Below are 19,293 nucleotides of genomic sequence, written 5' to 3'. Positions count from 1 at the left end.
TTCAGTTTTCTCAGATGTTTTGACTGATAGATTAGAAGGGACATTCCCTATTTATTTCTTTGATTAATTATGTAATGCTTACTACCTGATTGTTGTTGATGTAGCAATCGATATGTTAGTTGTATCATGTGAAAGCATTGTTATTTTATTGGATGTTAGATTTTATTTGCCTTCTGTTATTGATGATTGCTATGGGTAATTAGCTGTGGGTAGTAATAGAAGTTTTTGTAACTTCATAGAATTTATTTGCATAAGACAATTATATTAATAATAATTTTGAGTTAGGATTTTTGGAGGATAATTGGAAACATAGTGACATTTTGATTCTAAAGCCTTACTTGAAATTATTCATTAATATGATGGGTCTATGCAAATAGGGATGCATAAATGATAGGCATTAATTATTCGTGCATATAAGTCTGATGTGTTCAGATCGATAGTTTCAGCAACTAAGAACGTAATTGCTGATATGAACGGCAACAATTGTGGAATATTGAGTACTAAGATTCAATATGTGCTGGAAAAGCTAGAAACACTAAAAGCTCTTGACCATGTTATGGAAGATCTTGAGGATGCTGTGCGCCACCTTGAGCTGGTAGAGGACCGTTTGACGGCATTTGAGCCGAAAATAGATATTTTCAATGCTAGTTCTAGCTCAGAAAGGACTTTGTGCTCTAAGCGCAAGTGTATTGATTCGGTCAATATGTGGGAATGCAAAAGATCAAGTCCTTATTGCAAGAAGTCAAGAGTTAACCAACACAAGAGAGGAAAATGTCCTCAAGTAAAGAAAATGTCAAGGGTGAGGTGTTACAATTGTGACAAGAGAGGTCACTATGCTCGCAACTGTTGTGAGCCAAAAAAAAGGATAAACACCTCTTGCACATTTGAGAACTTTGCTTATGTGTCGAGTTCTGCATTATTGGCTGAATCCAATCCTTTGTGGACTGTAGATTCAGGAACGACAGACCATGTAAGGAAGGATAGAGGATCCTTCGTGAAATTCCGACGATACCAACTAGAACTATGTGGATCTATGTGGGAAATAATTTCAGAGTTGAAGTTAAAGGGATTGGCACCTACCAATTGAATATGCGTGGTGGATGCACCTTGTTCCTACATGATGTCCTATATGCTCCAGAGATTCGTCGAAATTTAAGTGTCTGTTTTGATGTTGGTTAAGCTTGGTTTTAGTATGAACTTCCATAATAGATGTGTAGATTTGTATTTGGATACAAACTACTATGATTTTGGTCACTTTCTGGATGGTTTTATTGTACTAAATGTTGACTGTGGTGATGTCAATATGTTATTCCCTTGTTTCACGTCTTCTACTTTATATGATAATGATGTGAATATGGTGGCATGCTAGACTTGGTCATATGGGCCAACAACATATGAAAAGACTAGCCAAAGAGGGCTTGTTGGGCAATATTGAAAAAGTCGATTTGCTCATATGTAAGCATTGCCTAGAAGGGAAAACGACAAGGAAACCATTTGAAAAAGGTAAAAGAGCTGAATTTCCTCTGCATTTAATCCATTCTGACGTCTGTGGTTCAATGAATGTGAGAGGAAGGCATGAGGCTATTTATTTCATCACTTTTATAGATGATTCTACTCGATTCGGATATGTCTATTTGATTTCTCATAAATCTGAAGCATAAGTTGTTTCAAAATGTTTATGAACTTGGTAGAAAATCAATTAGACAAGAAAATAAAAGTATTTAGATCCGATCGAGGTTGAGAATATTTATCTGATGAGTTCAGAAAATTATGTGATGAAAAAGGAATAGAAGGACAATTATCTATTCTATATACTCCTCAACAAAATGGTGTTGCAGAGAAGAAACAGAACCCTACTGGAAATGGTTAGGTCCATGATGGCGCATGCTAACTTACATATCACTTTTTTTGGAGTGATGCGTTGTTAACTGCTGCCTATATACTTAACCGGGTGCCTTCCAAATCAGTTAATTCCACTCCATATGAGTTATGGACAAGTAGAAAAACCGGACTTAGGTTTTCTTAAATCATGGGGTTGTGCTGCCTATAATGAATCCTCTCACAAATTTGGGAAATATGGTCCCAAATGAAATAAGAGTATTTTCATGAGATACTCCGAACACTCGAAAGGGTATGTGTTCGTAGGTGAGCAGGAAAGTGGGAGTATAACTGAATTTGAATCACGGGATGTCACATTCTTAGTGGATGAATTTCCTAAGAAGGGCGAAATAAGGGAATATTACTCCCTATTTGAAACCTTGGATCAAGATAATGATATTAGTGGAGTTCGTCCAAGTGGGAGTAATATGAGAAATGATGAATTGAATTCAACTCATTCTCAATTACAACCACATGATGAGATGATATCGTCATTATCTAATCCGAGTGGGAGCATAATTGGGAATGATGTGCTAAGTGTACTATCTCCCATACGGCGAACAAGTCGCCACTTTTATAATTGCTCCACAAGATGAGGATGAGCCAAGAAATATTAATAAGGCTCGAATTGCCCTAGTAAGGAAAAAATGGATTTATGCAATGAAAGAGGAGATGGAGTCAATGAAATCAAACCAAGTCCTGGAACCGATTGATCTTCCAAAAAGGGCGCAGAGCTATTGGGAACAAGTGGGTTCTCAAAATAAAGCAAAAGACTGATGGCTCGATAGAAAGGCATAAGGCTCGCCTTGTGGCGAAGAGATATAATCAACAGGAAGGAATTGATTATTAAGATACATTTTCTCCTGTAGTAAGATTTACCTAGATTCGCATTATTCGGCAATAATGGTTAGTATGGATCTTGAGTTACATCATATGGATGTAAAGACTGCTTTTCTCAATGGAGAATTAGAGGAAGAAATATATATGGAACAACTGCTGGTTTCATAGTGAAAGGCCAAGAAGAAAAGGTATGTCGACTTTGGGGGTCGATATATGGCCTTAAGCAGTCGTCAAGACAATGGTATATACGTTTTCATAATGCCATAATGGCATATGACTTTACAATGATAGACAAATGATCATTGTGTATATATCAAAAGATCCAATGATCAATTTGTGATCATATCATTATATGTTGATGATATAATGATTGCCGGAAGTAATATGGAGTTTGTTAATACTGTGAAGAATTGGTTATCTTCCAACTTTGATATAAAAGACATGGGTGATGTTGCATACATTCTTGGAGTTAAGATTTCAAGATTGCGAACCCATAGACACTCATATTGCAAAATGTGAAGGATTGAACCATAGACTGTGTCCAAGGACTCCAAAAGAGAAGGAACAAATGAAAGATGTTCCTTATGCTAGTGCTGTTGGAAGCTTGATGTACACTATGATGTGTACAAGACGACATATGTTTTGCAGTTGGAATGGTGAAAAGATACCAATCCAATCCATGTCAAGCACATTGGAAAGCCGTTAAAAAGAATACTATGGTATCTAAAGGGAACTGCTGATTATATGCTGAGTTATTAAGGAAATGATCTGCAACTCAAAGGCTATTTTGATACTGATTGGGAATGAGATTTAGATGAAAGAAAATCTATCTCTGGGTTTGTTTTCTTACCAAATAATGGCACCATATGTTGGAGCAGTAAGAAACAAAAGTGCATAGCCTTGTTCACGATGTAAGTTGAGTTCGTGGCATTATCAAGAGATAGTATAAGAAGGTGTTTGGCTTAAGAGATTTTTGGATCATTTAGGTGTTATTGGAAGTGCTGCAGATTCATTGTTGGTTAACTGTGATAGCCAAGCAGCAAAAGTGTACACCAAAGATCCAAAATATCATGGCAAGACCAAACATATATATACCAAGTATAATTTCGTCAAAGATATGGTTGCACGAAAAGATGTGAACTTATAGTACATACTACGCATAGAATGGTAGCAGATCCTATGACAAAGCCAATACCTAGAGATGTGTTTTGTGGCTATATGAAATATCTAGGATTGCGTAGAGGCTGATGTACTGAATATTGTAATTTCCCTAAGTGTTCACAATTTGATGAATTTGTGTTTTCATCATTAATGCCTATGAATCTTTGTTTGATCTTTATGCATCTTAATGCTCAGTGCATTACTTTAAGTTAAGAGAAGTATGTCGGACAGATATAAGATTAGCCCACTCACACGGGTAATCGCCTCTATTTCTTGTGTGATAAATAGAGATGAGACTGTTTTTAAGCTTATTATCTAGGTGATAATCGAGAGCTCAAGCTTAAAACACGTATGTCGCCTTAACTAAGTGTTAAGATGAGGACATAATACTTACGATGTCCGAAAGTAAAATACCCACATATTTTACTTTATCTCGTCTAAGATGCCGATGTGAGTTCGATGATTTTTGTAAAAGAGTAGATACGTGAACTCAAGTTAGACATTGGGTATGTCGAACTATCATCTGTACGGTATTGAAAGGTGTAGACATACGCTCCATGGGAAATGAGTTAATACCGTAATACGTATTTCATACTATGTATGCATGAGATGACCAATAAGAGTGGCAAAAGTTTGATCTCAACTTTTATGTCGTGTGAGACTCTTGAGGAAAAGAGTTCTTCAATTTTTTAGTCCCCTCATGACTCTTACTTATTCTCAAGATTTCTATTTAGTGTTTGCTATCTTAGGATGTTGCCAATGGTCATGAGTTTGATTCGATCTAATGGGACATTTCTAGAAAAGCAAGCTGAACTGAAATTGAGAGTTTGAAGGAAAGAGGAAGATCGATTTTGGAGAATCACATTGTAGTTTTGTATTCACGGTTAACCAATTATGACTATCTTTGGGATAATCATAATTGTGAATACAATATATATATATATATATATATATATATATATATATATATATCATTGTTTGAAAGAGATCAAGAGAGATATAAATGTGATCGATCGATCTAGGGTACTGCATACTAAATCTACTGAGGATGTGATGCCCATTATGAGCTGCTATATATTCCTAACGAGATGTATAGCAACGAGCTCTCAAAGTATCTGGTCGCACGGATTATTCACCGGTATGAATGTTGAAGAGAGGTAAAAAGAATTCTGTTCGGCCCACCATGTGCGAGTGGGAGATGATGGATTTAATTGGTGATGGGCTTAAGGCCCGTCCGCCCATGCTAGGCCCAAAAAGCCCGGCCCACGGGAATAGGGCCCGTGGATGGGGGAAGGTATAAAAGGGAGGAGAGAGAGAGAGATGGCATCGGTTGGAACGCACGTACGTCTTCCTTCTCCCGCTCTCTCTCTCCCAAAAGAAGAAAACAAGTGAAGCGCAAACGGCGACACCGTCTTCCCTTCAAGGCGAATTGACATCATCGGATCAGAATTTCTTCCTCTTCTTCAGCGTTGGTGTCTAATCTGTGGCTAACAAGGTACGCTCGAATCCGTGGTGTGCTTTAGGATCGGTGATACGTGGTTTTCCCGGGCTTCGCTTCCGCATTGATTTAGGGGTTCGATTTAGTGTCGAATCCGGTTTTCGGGATCCGTTATTCCCAACAATAACTATAGTCTAAACTTTCAAATCTTTAGCCGCAAATGGTGGACTCGAATATGCACCTTTGAAGCTCAAAATGCATTTCCAACTGGGAAAAATTGTCGATGATAAGACAATATGCATGGAAAACATGGTCGCGTTCTCCCCTTTTAGGGCTTTTGAGGGTCCCATTAGAGCTAATCCTTGATCAAGATACTATTGGATCACAAGGCCCACTGAACCCATTATTTGAACGGGCTTTGCTTGACTCTTTTTTTATACGATTAAACCTAACTAGTCTAATCAAACTTGCCATAGATCAAGAATTGTGAAACCCAAGCGGCTTTCTTTAGAATTGATCAGATTGCTTGTTACACGACTTTCATAACTGCGTTTCTTAAATCCATCTCTTAACTGTGAGTTTACAAATTGCTCTCAATCTCCAACCCACTTTTTCTCTGCATCTGTATGTAAGAACTAATCCCATTTATATGTAAGAATTGATCCCGAGAGTCAAAAAAACTATAACGATATCATATTCACACTTCTTCGTAAGAAAAAAATCGGGCACACATTATGTGCATTGTGTACTGTTAGTAAAATCAAGCAAGCCACTGTTGATAATAATGAATTCAATGTACTTAATGATAACCCCTCGTTTGGTAGATCAATTGATACAATTGCCCAAAAGGTAAAGCAAAGGCCTGGAAAGTTGTCTTCCCACTCGAAGGATATAGGGACTTGTATCGATCTCGGTCACGAGAATAATATAGGTATAAGCCTTTGGGACCATTATTACTCGGCTCTAACAACATTAGAAGCGGTAGAGTACGCAGAATTGAATCACAAACTGTCATCAGACACTCCACGTCTACCACTTTGGCCTTGGAGTCCTTTGTCATTCATCGACGGGGTTGAAGAATCACTGCCAGAAGGTATGGATCCAGGTAAAGAAGGCACTCCTAGCAAGTGTGCGCAAAAGGGAGGTTAAACCGGAGAAAATATTCGGTAGTTGCAATCAATTGACGCACGTTTTTTTACTCATACTCAATGATAAATCAACACAAGTCAACTGAGGTGGAACCAAAAACTAAAAATCTGATTTTTCTCTCCTTCCTCCATTACCCACCTTCCTCCGCTTTGTCGTCCATGGCCGCTACGGCTTCCCTCTTCATCACACAGCACCACCTATCTCCACCCCTTCCGGTGTCGCTTGGAGTCAGCCCAAGCAACCCCTCTGTCATCACTCGCGGTCGGCTCATTACTCGTCCAAATCTGGACTCAGATATGGCCGCAAGCTTTGCTCGTCCATCCACCAACTCAAACCACAACAACACTGCAACAAGCTGTGACTAGACCCGTTAAACGGATGGGTCGGATCGGGTTTGAGTCGGGTCATAAATGGTGTGACCAAATCAATGCAAATTTTTTTACTCATACCCGACTCGACTCATACCTGATCCATTTAACTAAACTTAAGAAAGCTTATATATATAGTGGTATTGCTAAAATAGTTTATACAACACAAATTTAATGGACAATTTTTATAATTTTTAAATTAATTATTTTAAAAATCAATTTTTAATTATTATTTTTAAGATTAAATTTTTAGTTATTTTTTATTTTTTAAATATAATTTTTAATTTTCTTTTTCTTTTTTTCTTTTTTATTCTTCTTCTTCTTCTTTGGCCGACCGCCGACCACGACGATACCGACGGCCGGCCATAGGCAAGTCTCGAGCTCAAGCTTGCCCAACACTGGTGAGCTCGAGCCTCGCCGGATGTCGGCGAGGCCTCCACCTCACCAAATATGGTGAGCTCAAGTCTCGCCCAGATTGGCGAGGCTCGAGCCTCCCCGGGTGTCGACGAGGCCTCTACCTCACCAGATCCGGCGAGCTCGAGGCTCACCTGATCAATCGTTGACCATTGCCGTGCTGGCAACCGGAGGAAGAAGGAAAAAAAAATAATAAAAATAAAAATAATTGTAATTTTGGTTTTTATATATATTGTAAAGTTAAAGAGAGAAGAGAGAGATTGTGAAGTTTTGGATGAAAATGGATTCTAAATTTAACCCATTTAAAACCCACTTAAGACCCACCCATCTTAAGTCTTTAGTTGTTAAACCCATTTAACTAATTCCTTCAAAAAACAAGTGACCCATATATGACCCATTTATGATTTAAATTGATCATATATGGGTCTATGACTCATTTTGCCACCTCTAGCCGTGACTTGAGTTTGCCCATCCATTGAAGGCAACGAGTGAGCAACAGAGTTCAGATTTGGTTTTTGTGATTGTAACTGCAAGCAACTAAGGCGAGCTACAAAGTCCAGATCTAGTCGCCATGGTAACAATTGCAAGCGACAAAGTCCAAATCTGGTTACCATCACTCCATACCTAAGGACTGCAGTGCAGCCCAACCCGACACTGCTGCGTCCAAGCCGAACACCCTCCATCGTCCTTGCTCACCATGGCCACAAGTGACAACCATTCGTTTGACACCGGTGGCCATGGATAGCTAGATCTGAAGAGCCTGCCAAAAAGAAGCTTAAATGTGACGCCACTAGCCACAGACTACAACCGGATCGGCAGAGGAAAGTGAGTGATGGAGGAAGAAGAGAAAAATCGGATTTTTACTTTTTGTTCCACCTCAGCTGACACGTGACAATGTATTATTGTGTATAAGTAAAAAAACACGCCACATTAACAATTGACATGGCCCTTTACAACCATTGAATATGCTCTTGGTAAACTGGGTGAGACTCTGTACAATGGAAAAGAAAAGTACTTGAGCAACTGCCATATAATATCAAAACGATACCTGCAGAGCATCGAACCTAACTCAAGCACTTTAAAGTGAAAGCAAGAGAATCTCCACTTCCTGATGATGGCAGGACGTAGGTAAGGACAATCCATCGTGTGCAACCTAAACTAGTAACCCTTAACCAACAGTATGATCAGAAAGAGAACTCAACTTCCGAAAGTTCTTTTCAGTTGGTCTCCAGGCAGACCTCAAGTACCACTATCAATCGTTAGCTGACTTATTGAAAGATCAGAAAGCAGCTTAATCGTCAACGAATGCCCCCTGAAGTCAGATTCCAGACTCTATGCACCAACTGTAAAAGATCAACAGAATAAACTGAAGACGCCATGCATATCCTAGCTTGATGCACAAACATAAGCCAAATACAAGAATGATCAATCTGCGTGCATGGATTACCCATGACATTGATATAATATAATGCCTGACCAACATAGAGGGAAAAGCCACTATTGGATATAAAAATTATCCATCATAAAAGACCTGGGAAGTTGGATAAACCTCTTGGAGGATATATGGACTTGAATTGATCTCCGTCACAAGAAAGGTATTAGGTATAAGCCTTCACAGAGTGAAGACCCTGGAGACAAAATTTCATGTCAAACTAGTCATTGGCAATACATGTCCACGTGTTAACAAACATCTTTCACCTCAAGGAGTGCAAAAATTATATCATGCAACAGATTGCTAGACCAGTTAACATTAGCATATCTGAACTGGACGAAAGAGACCTTCAAAGAATAATGGTTTCATTTCATCAACTGTGAAGTTCTTCAACTTCAACTTCGTGAAACCTCAGATATTGCACATGAGAATGCGAAATGAAAGTAGTCCACAGATGAGGATCAGCATAAAGGAGACATTTCTTTGGGGAAAAAGTTCACTGATTTGAGATGCAACTCCTGAGCTTCTTCATAGAGCACCTTTGAACAAGCTTCTATAAGCAAATATCGTGACTCCTATCATTCAGGCGGCAGCAATTCTAGGTTGCCTGAATCAAGAACAGACAATGCCACCAACCAACCGCATCCTGCTCCAAAGATGGTACTCGCATGTAGAATTGATAACTCTTAGTAGTATCATCAGACTTGCTACAGCTTTTATGCGGAACATTTGAGTCTTGCAAATGTCAAATACCCAGTATGGCCTCTGGCTTCAGCAGAAGGCCTTGCCATGATAGTTGAACTGATGCTCTCCTGATTGTTGCTTCCTTCATTAGTCTGTCTCCTTTTGCATGGAGGCTGCTGACTAGGGCTGCCTCCGTGACCTCGCATACTATCGTTCTTAACCTCCCGGACTTCATATGTGCGAAGAAGCACCTCAAAGGTACGTATGTCTAGACACATGAAACAGACGCATGGCCATTGATGTTAGAGTGAAAAAGAATTACAGCAAGAATATCTACCAAAAATGAATTACTTATAGACAAGGGAAATCTTGTACAGTCATCTCAATCCATAAAAAATATCAAAACATGGAAGAGTTGGTAGAAATGAGAGCATTTACCAGTAAAGTTCATCCTGAGTGCTTCACATGAGCGTTGCACTTGTTCAATACAGGGTGAGAAGGAGCATAATGTGCCATCTGGTTTTAGCATTTTTGCAGCCGATGCTATGACCAACCAAGGTTGCGGTAGGTCCAAGAACATAGCATCAGCCATGCCACAAAGTTCATCGGGAAATCCATTTCCCTGGATGTCCCTAACCCCAACAGTGACCACGCTGCTCACTCCTGTTCTCTCAAAGTCCTCCCTGTAGGAAGAAAAAAGTCAAGCCAGCATGTTTAGACATTATGAAGGGAAACAGAGTTTCGAGTTTTCAAGCAATTAAACCAGAAACTCTCTCTAGCAAATTCTTAACGTTTGAAATCAGATAAACTCTCAAAGTCCAATTACACAGCTATGACTTCACCCATGACTATTTCAGCGCCAATTTAACACATAGCTTGAAGGAGGGATAAGAAAGGAAGAGAAATGATTTTAGAAATACAATCGTGTTCGGATGGGGGAAAAGGAAAAAGGAAAGGACTTGTATACTAATAAACAATTTTTTTTTCTTGTTTCTCACTTATATCCTTGTTTTATATTTTTTTCCAAATACATAAAAGGGTATTTATGCCATAATGCATTCTTATTCCATTTTTTCCCCTCATTAGTCATTAGCATTCAGACAACATTTTAACTCAGATCCTTCCAAACCCTTTTTCTTCTTTTCTCCAGTAATTATGTAAATCGTTCCTCGTCCTTTCTACTAACTGTAGAAGCTTCCTTTTGGAGGCAAATGGAAGACACGGAGAAAACAGTGAACAATTGCATATGCATAACTTTGTTTTAGCTTAGAGGATCTCAAGGAGTAACTTAAGAAAGCCAAAATACTCAATTTCCTAACAAGAAATCACCAAACCTGTTTGACAAATGTAGCCACAGAATCTAAGAACCAAAAGATCAAGCCAAACGGCCAAAACAAAACAGCAAAGCACACCTATTTCCAACTTGTAAGTTACACCACCATAGTGAGGGATTCATCAATATTACCTAGCAGAGGCAGCTCTTTGTTCATGAAAATCAAATGTATAGACATGACCGGTTGGAGCCACAGCCCTCGCAAGCGAGGTCGTTAACGACCCGCTTCCCGTCCCCGATTCGAGAACCAGACAACCGGGAACTATCTCCAAGTACATGATCACGAAGCTGATGTCCGCGATGTAAAGTATTTGAGTCCTGTGGCTCAACACCAGAGTCCACAGCTCCGGAGACGGAGCCAGCAAGTAGACGTATCCGCTCTTGTTGCTGTACACCTTGGACCCGAAGGGCTTCCCGATCCAATCGGAATGCTTAAACACGCCGAAACGGTTCTGAAAGACCGACCCCTCGCACACGTTGACGGCCTTCATCGTATCGTGTCTCTCGTAAACGATCGCCAAATCTCCATCGGCGATGAGCTTATTGAAGGATAATTTCTTCGAGGTGTCGAGCGCCAACATCTTTTTTTGTTGAAGATCTCGATTCGCTTATCGCAAATCGACACGGTACGATCAGCTGAAAGAGCACGAAGTACAAGGATTAGCCAATTCGCGTAGCGCATATGTGAGAAAAATACTTGTTCTTGCGATCGTGACGGCGAGGAACTCGGGCTCTTCCGAGCGTCGAGCTCCGTCGACGGCGGGGAGATCGACGCCTTTGAGGTCCATCGCGTGGGCCAAAGCCGCTGCATTCGCCGCCGTCGATGAGGTACGGCTCGTCGAGGGAGACTGGACGGAGCTCGCGCGTCATCGAGCTCCGTCCAGCGACGGTTGGAGCCGCGAGACGGAGGGAGCAAGAGACGCAGACGGAGGAGAGAGAGAGAGAGAAACGGAGAGATAGAGAGACGCACCCAGAGCCGGCAGATGCGGAGGCCGGCGACGGAGGCGGTCGTAGTGGTTTCGGGCGGCGGCGGCGGCGGCGGTGGTGTTGGTCGAATTAGGTTCGGATTGAGAGGAGGGAAGACTGGGGTTTTAGATGGGTTTTTGCGTTCTTTTCCTCAATTTTTAGTAGGAATATTTTGGGTTATGTGCGGGCTAAACTTAACAAAGGTATTTCACATATTTCCTCGGATTGAAAGGAAATTGGTAATCGCTCTTATTAAAGTTCCCGTTAATTTCGCAAAAGCTAATTTTTTATTCGTTTTTTAGTATTTGGCTAGGAGGTTAATTCCCTACAAAATTCTCAAACTTTAAGTTTAATCCCAATTCTATCTCGAACTTTTTTTATCTCATAAAAAATCTCAAATTTTATCTTAGTCTCAAATTTGCCCAAAATATTTTTTTTTTGTTTTAGAAATAACCTACAAATTTAGATCTAATCTAAAGTCTGCCCTACACTTTTTTTGTCTTGAAAAAAAACCCCAAAGCCAATCCCAAATATGTACCCCAATTTTTTGGTAAAAAAGAATACCATCAATTTTTACTCTAATCCTAAATTTACCTCAGTTAGCCCTTTGTCCAAAAATCTCGATTAGTCGCCCCTAATTTTTATATTTTTGAATGGTTTTATTTTGAAAATAATTTTCTATGCCGTCTTGTCAATGTGTATTTATCATCGATGTGGAAATGTCACATTAAGTTGGAATTGGACCATGATATAGATTTAAGAATAAATTAAAAATTAATATTTTTTTAGACAAAATAAAATTTGGAATAGATTTGGGACTAGACCTAACATTTGAAGTTTTTAAGAAATTTAGAAAAATTAATCAATAGAAAAATTATATTTAATTTAAAAAAATAATTTTCTCTTTAAAAAATTGAAAATTATAATGCTAAATATAACTAGGCATTTATGCTTGGTTCGAAATTCTAGCTTTAGGCACGAAAACCCTAATGCAAGTTCCGATATCCCTCGCATCCAAGATCAGGTCCCTCACGCTTGGGCCCAAGTCCATCAAGGTCGAGCTCGAAACCCCGATGCCCATCCTAAATGCCCCAAAACCTGTGTCCGGGTTCACAAATGTCAAGTATGGGATCCTAATACTCAAACTTGGATCCCCAACACCCAAACCTAGGCCCACAACGGTCATGCTTTGGTCCATCAAGGTTGGGCCCAATGCTCATGCGTAAGTCCATCGAGGTCGCACTCGAGGCCTAAGTAACCATTTTTGGATTCCATGCACCTAGGTTGGGGTCCATCGAGGTCGGACTTGAGATTCTAGTACCAATAGTCGACTCCCTAGTTGTCATGCGCAAGAATAATGCATATTTATTAAGAAATCAAACCAAATTATGCAAATGGTGGAAAAAAATTTCAATTCATTTTCAAATATTAGCAAAATACTGAAAAATAAAGAAAATATTGTTATTTTTCCTTGAAAAATGACTTCTTGAAAAACATGAAAAACATATTTTTGCCAAACAAACAAATTTGATTTTGTAATTCCGTGATGATTAAATAATCAAGAGTCGTGTGCTCTTTCAACAAATCTATAATTTAGTACAAATTTGATGTTGCCACCATGGTTATGAAACTCAAATATCATTATACACTATAATTCTATAATCACAATCACAACGAATGAAAAGTTGGTTTGATTTATTCGATTACTCGAATCTCTCTCTTTCGCACATGTTGCGATCATATCTATCAAACTTCCATCTTGTCATCAATCTTTATGTTGGAAGAGAAATTTCAAGTCCACTTTTTAAAGTAAATGGATACGTTGTTCGATTACAGAAATAGAGTTTATTTTTAGAACGAATCATCAAATCGACAGCCGGAGCAAGTTCGACCTCGCGTGGCGGCGGCCCAATTGAAGAAAACAAAAAGGGAATCCAAGCGATGGGCTGGTCGTTATGGATCGAAAAGGACAACCTGCGAAGAGATGGAAAGGTCACAATCAAATTAAAAGCACCCAATTGCCCAATCCCTCAAAGACACCGAGAAGAGCAGCCACGGCAGCTCGCGTAACGCGAGAGGGTTTGAAAAGAGATGAGGGCGTCAGAAAGTTTGGGTGAGATTGCTGGTGCTCTTTCGGCCCTTCACTTGGATCTCCATCGGATAAAATTCACACCTCATCTCCTCTTCTGCCCTCCTCTTCCATCCTCCATCATCCCTCCGCGCACGCACCTCGACAGCATATATATACATACGTACGTATCACCAAAATATCTCCCACCAAAATATCTCCAAACCTTGCACTTTTTCACACTCACTTCTCTCTCTCTCTCTATCGTATCTGGCTACTGCTTGAGGAGGGAAAAACATGGTGTACCGTGAGCGCCGCCACCACCACCACCACCACCAGCCCTGTTTGCACTGCCACCCGCAAAGCTACATAAGAATGGTATGTGGGTGCGTTCATATACCTTAAGCTGAACTCGGCTTTGTCTAAAAACTTTGATGGGTTTTCTCTCTGTTATTTTGGTTCTTCTTTCAAGCTCATCTGATCAATGATGTGTTTGCAGGTGCAACATTTGATCGAGAGATGCCTTCTCTTCCATATGACCAGAGATGACTGCATCCAAGCTCTAGCCAAACACGCAAGCATTCAGCCCATTGTCACCCTCACCGGTTCTCTCTCTCTCTCTCTCTCTCTCTCTCTCTCTCTCCCTCCCTCCCTCTCTCCATAACAAGTACTTGACTGTTTGTGCTTTTGGCAGTGTGGAAAGGGCTGCTGAAGGAGAATAAAAGCTTCTTTGAAGCGTATTACCAAGTTGCTCCCCAAAGCTATCCGCAATGTAAGCCATCAACAGACTGTGCAAGTTCTTCGATGATCATGTTGAAAGGTTCTCATCATTTTGGTCTTACATATATGTTCATTCTGAGCTCTTACATATGCTTGCTCGTTTGTCAGATAAGCCATCAGAGAGAATCTCGAACGGGAAAAGCAGAAATCAATGGAGGTGAAGAATAAAGAAAGTGACATGTTGAGGAGAAAAAAGAGTATTTGTTTAGGATTACACGATGCTTGACTCAAGTTACAGCCAAGATTCGGGATTGGGTTTGCCCACGACCCAGGTTTATATCGGCTTAGACAGAAAATAGACGAATCAGGGATTATGCATTTTGTGCGTTGAATTGAACGAGTATATTTCATGGTTGTAATTCTCTTATTCATTCAATAGCAACCTTGCCAATGAGATCTCAACCTTGAAGCAATGACGCTCCATCTTCTAGGACCTAAAAATGATGGACAAGCATTCCTATTTTTGACCTAGACAAAAGACTTCTCAACGTTTCTCAAAAAATTGTGGGAACATGACACATGTAAAGCATAAGCCATTTCAAGAACGTACTTGACATGTAAGATAGGGAGGGCTATCGGCATTTGACATCACAAGCAAAGCTTGACCCAGCATAGCAAGGTTGGAAAGAAAACACGCAGGTCGGATAAGTTGATCACAACCATTTTCGACAGTTTTGTTCTGTTCCAATGGAAGAAGAAATCCACAGTATGAATTGAACAACACAACTTATTGAGAGGAATAAATAGCTATGACCCAGCAATTAGGATTGCGAGGTAATCTTTATGTTTTCGTCCCCTAAGATTGTGAGGTGCTTCGAATCTGAGCATTCACATGTATAAGTCAGGGAGTCCTGTGCTGCAGAGGAATTGATATCCTGGCCTACTAATACTCAGTTGATTGATGAAGGTTTGGAATTCTGATCCAGAATGGACTACCACAATATTCGTTGCTTAAGGGCCTTAGGCTTTTCATGGTATCAAAGGACTGCACCACACCGTATGCTGAGACATACTAAATGGCGAGCGTATCATCCGTTCGAAGGATAAGAAAAATACTGTGAGGAGCAAAATGCGAAAATAACAAGATGTCCCCATCCAAGAACACCAACGGCATAGCTCCAACAGAATGACTTATCCATTAGCACCTTGAGCAGAGCAATACAAGCTACCGTATTTTAAGACAGCCTCTATAAAGAACCTGTCCAATCACTGTAATACACACAGTTTGAATTGGTCACTCTGTCGACTAGAACAAGGCCAGGTCAATGTGCATAAAACTGAGCCAAAAGACAACACTTAACCACCATATGGCAATAGTTTGCACTTATTTACTATTGGACAGACCAACCAAGTAGCTGAAATTTTCCTTAAGCAGCTTCAGCGAGAGCTCCTGCCTGAGTCAGCAAGGGCACGAGCTTTCCCTCATTGTGCATTGCAGTTGTAGCTGCAAAACAATTAAAAAAAAAAAAAACGTCAAAATGAACCAACCAAAGACGGATATCACAAAACAAAATAAATTAAAACTCGGCATTGCAATTTCAGCTAGGAATGAGAGACTTACCATCACAGCCACCAATATGATTCCCCCCGATAAACACATTTGGCACAGTCTTTTGTCCAGTCCACTCAGCCAGTGCAGATTGAATCTCACTCCCATCATCTATAGAAAACCAAATTAGATGCATTGAGCAGCTTTATCACATAAGAATGAAGAACTAAAGACATAAGATTATTGCTGTCAACCAGTTTAAGTGGAAAATATGAATAAGCCATACGAACAGAACGAAATCACACGCATTTTCATGTCCAACAGAATTAGACAGTCAGGTCTTGGTTCTTCACTATACCTATATCTATCCAATACAGAGAATCTTTCATGGATTTCTAGTGGTAAACGTTCAGCAGATCTTCAGCTAACCGATCTCTTGCTCCCTTAGTTCTCACATTAGAGATCTAAAATTCCAATACACACTTCCCTGATTTCAATAATAAGCATCGCTAAATAAAAAAATCTAATCCAGCACAAGGAAACCAGCATCAATATTAAGTTCTTTTCTTCCCCAGAGCCTTCACTGTGTTTCTCACAGTCTGCATATCGCAAATCGACCTCCAGGCCAGTGACAAGACATAACAACTGTGGCTTAGAGCATAAGTTGCAAAGAAACAGTTTGAACAACCAAAAGTCGTCGGTCAAGGTCATCATGACACCACGAGACAAATTTCAAGCAAAAAGGATACCCAGCCGATCAAAACAAATATAACGATTTCCAGCATCAACACCCTGGAGGCACGAAGTCACAAATCACAGATCAAACATCCAATATCATCCTCAAGGGTCACAACAATTCAACAATTCTAGTTCGCATCAATGAAGAAACAGACCAAGATCGAAATCAGTTTACACTCACGAAGCAACTCTAATCGACTGTAGGCTCCATTAATTTTATGGAAAATGAATAATCTGAAAAATCTTTCCTAAAAAAGATCTCATATATCACCTGAAAAGATCAGTCGAGAAGAAACTCTTTTCTTCTCGACGACAATTGGTAAGCAATGCAACTGATCAATTTTAGGAAAATATTTTTCAAATCGTTCATTATTTTCTGTGAAACAAATAAGAGACCTGACCGAATAAACAAATACTCTCGCGTCAAAGATACAAGCACAGCTAGACATCTCGTAATGGATGTGAACACAAAACATCGTAACAACTTCAAACGAAACTAAGTCCAGAACAGAAGCTGTAGGGAACATCCAGAGGGAGACAGAGAGAGGGACTCACTCTCCTGATTTAATTCGATGGCCTTGAAATTGACTCCCAATTGAGACAACAGCTCCTTCACTTTGACGCAGTAGGGACAGGTCGTTTTGCTGCGCCACAAAAACACACGCCCCCCCTCTCGCCGTCAGAACTCGGAACACCACGACGACGATCGGCGGTCGCGCGGCTCGGCCCGCCCGCACCGCACGAAAGAAGAGGGTGGAGAGAAAGAAACCGGACGAGGAGATTAATAACAACAATAATACCTGAAGACGACGACGGGGTTGGCGGACACGAGCTCCTTCGCCTTCGGCATCGCCATTTTCGCGATCTCTCTCGCTGCTCTTCGCCTGTGAGAAAATCTCTCTACAGTCCGAGCCCCAAATCGGAAGAAGCTTCGCGAAATACGGATTCACAGAGGCGCGCGTCCTTGTAGTAGTGGGGAGAGAGAGGATTGGATAATCCCGTTTTCCTGGATTGGTCAGTTTTTTATTTTTATGTTTTACTTTAGTCGTGTATATCTGGAAATATGACGCGGAAAGGGTTCAGAAAGGCTGGAATTTTTACCGGCGGTGCTAGATTTTTGTCTTTATGTGGGGATCTGTCGGGCGGGGGCTTGGGAACGTCACGTGGCGGATCACCTGCCGCTGGATTTGCCCCTCGTACGGCGGATCTGACGGGCGCCCCGAGACTCCGGGGCACTAATCAAGTGCGAGTCAAGGTCGTCCACCTTAATGTTTATCTTTATTTTTGCGGACCAAAAAGATTTGTGTCGTAAAATATCGCGTGGCGAATATATAATCGAGAAGAGATTAAAGAAGAGAAAGCAAGTAAACACTAGAGATAGTAGTAAGATGAGAGAGCTTTATTTCTAGTATTTCACTGTCGTGTTTCTGTGTGATTGTGTATTGTACATCAAAACTAAACTCCTATTTATAGAAGAACAAGAATGTACTTATCATTAATATCAATGTATCGAATGATACATATACAGGATAAGGGAGACGAATGTTCATTGTATAGGGAGATGTACTTAAAACATTTGATATAAATGTACCATAATAAGTACATTGGATAAGATGAATATAATGAATATTCATTCATGTATTCTATCCATTCATGTATTTCATAACACTCCTCCCTGAATATTCATCATATTCATTACGAATGTGTATTGAATGATACTGCCTCATTAAAAACCTTAAGTAGGAAAAACCAAATGGGATAAAAAGGACAAAAGGGAAAAAGAGTGCAGAGCACAAATGTTATGATATCTCCCTTTATGGATGCATTAATTGTCTCGTTAAAAACTTTAAGCCGAAAAAACCCTATGGGAAAAAACCAGACATAAAGAAAAAAGAGTGCAATGCATATATAGCCACTCCTGGGGCTAATCATTATTGCATCTTGTGAACTAGTCACATATCAATGCTGCAATGTATAATTCATAATATCTCCCCCTCAATTGAGCCATATAGCCACTTCTAGGGCTAATCAATCTTACATCTTATGAACTCACCTCATACCAATGCCATATACTAATTTCTCAAAGGTTGATGTTAGTAATGATTTGGTAAAAAGATCTGCAAGATTATTTATGGATCGAATCTGTTTAACATCAATTAGTTGACTTTCTTGAAGTTCATGAGTATAGAAAAATTTCGGCGAGATATGCTAGGTCCTATCACCTTTGATATATCCTCCCCTGACTTGTGTAACACAAGTAGCATTATCTTCATAAATTATAATGAGAGAATTGGTAACCGGTATTAAGCAACAAGAATTATGAATATGTGTTATAACGGATCTTAACCAAACATACTCTCTTCCAACTTCATATAAAGCAATAATCTCAAAGTGGTTAGAAGATATAACTACTAGCGATTGCTTCGTAGAACGCCAAGAAATAGCGGTGCCATTATAACAAAATAAATACCCGGTTTGAGAGCGAGCTTATGTGCGGATCTATATCCAGCATCAACTGGATATAGATCCTCCCCTGACTTGTGTAACACAAATAG

The 19,293-nt window shown here is 39.9% G+C and overlaps 3 protein-coding genes across 3 annotated transcripts; 1 reads left to right on the top strand and 2 right to left on the bottom strand.

Annotated features, from left to right (window-relative positions):
• Positions 1-8,787: 8,787 nt before the first annotated feature.
• Positions 8,788-11,833, bottom strand: LOC104419242 (tRNA (adenine(58)-N(1))-methyltransferase catalytic subunit TRMT61A). The gene is made up of 4 exons (XM_010030847.3): positions 11,668-11,833; positions 10,830-11,333; positions 9,803-10,047; positions 8,788-9,632 (listed from the first exon to the last, which is right to left on the bottom strand). Exons 2-4 carry the CDS (start codon positions 11,276-11,278, stop codon positions 9,397-9,399), a joined length of 930 nt encoding a protein of 309 aa, XP_010029149.2. The 5' UTR covers positions 11,279-11,333; positions 11,668-11,833; the 3' UTR covers positions 8,788-9,396.
• A 1,957-nt stretch (positions 11,834-13,790) lies between these two features.
• LOC104419236 lies at positions 13,791-14,924 on the top strand. The gene is made up of 4 exons (XM_010030841.3): positions 13,791-14,109; positions 14,231-14,336; positions 14,426-14,503; positions 14,620-14,924. Exons 1-4 carry the CDS (start codon positions 14,029-14,031, stop codon positions 14,670-14,672), a joined length of 318 nt encoding a protein of 105 aa, XP_010029143.2. The 5' UTR covers positions 13,791-14,028; the 3' UTR covers positions 14,673-14,924.
• Positions 14,925-15,624: 700 nt separating this feature from the next.
• On the bottom strand, positions 15,625-17,735 carry LOC104419237 (glutaredoxin). Its single transcript, XM_010030842.3, has 4 exons — positions 17,539-17,735; positions 17,294-17,382; positions 16,073-16,171; positions 15,625-15,955 (listed from the first exon to the last, which is right to left on the bottom strand). Exons 1-4 carry the CDS (start codon positions 17,592-17,594, stop codon positions 15,879-15,881), a joined length of 321 nt encoding a protein of 106 aa, XP_010029144.2. The 5' UTR covers positions 17,595-17,735; the 3' UTR covers positions 15,625-15,878.
• Positions 17,736-19,293: the final 1,558 nt, after the last annotated feature.

Source organism: Eucalyptus grandis, chromosome 9, assembly GCF_016545825.1.
Source record: "Eucalyptus grandis isolate ANBG69807.140 chromosome 9, ASM1654582v1, whole genome shotgun sequence".
Taxonomy (NCBI): Eukaryota; Viridiplantae; Streptophyta; class Magnoliopsida; order Myrtales; family Myrtaceae; genus Eucalyptus; species Eucalyptus grandis.
Note: the sequence above shows the minus strand (reverse complement) of the source record. Positions and strands in the feature narration are given on the sequence as shown.

Coding starts and splice junctions, on each gene's coding strand:
- LOC104419242 (XM_010030847.3), bottom strand. CDS start 11,278: ATGTTGGCGCTCGACACCTCGAAGAAATTATCCTTCAATAAGCTCATC. Junction 10,048..10,829: donor CAAAGAGCTGCCTCTGCTAG/GTAATATTGATG, acceptor TTCTTCCTACAG/GGAGGACTTTGAGAGAACAG. Junction 9,633..9,802: donor ACTCAGGATGAACTTTACTG/GTAAATGCTCTC, acceptor TCATGTGTCTAG/ACATACGTACCTTTGAGGTG.
- LOC104419236 (XM_010030841.3), top strand. CDS start 14,029: ATGGTGTACCGTGAGCGCCGCCACCACCACCACCACCACCAGCCCTGT. Junction 14,110..14,230: donor CGCAAAGCTACATAAGAATG/GTATGTGGGTGC, acceptor ATGTGTTTGCAG/GTGCAACATTTGATCGAGAG. Junction 14,504..14,619: donor TCCCCAAAGCTATCCGCAAT/GTAAGCCATCAA, acceptor CTCGTTTGTCAG/ATAAGCCATCAGAGAGAATC.
- LOC104419237 (XM_010030842.3), bottom strand. CDS start 17,594: ATGGCGATGCCGAAGGCGAAGGAGCTCGTGTCCGCCAACCCCGTCGTC. Junction 17,383..17,538: donor AACCCCGTCGTCGTCTTCAG/GTATTATTGTTG, acceptor TTTGTGGCGCAG/CAAAACGACCTGTCCCTACT. Junction 16,172..17,293: donor CATCGAATTAAATCAGGAGA/GTGAGTCCCTCT, acceptor GGTTTTCTATAG/ATGATGGGAGTGAGATTCAA.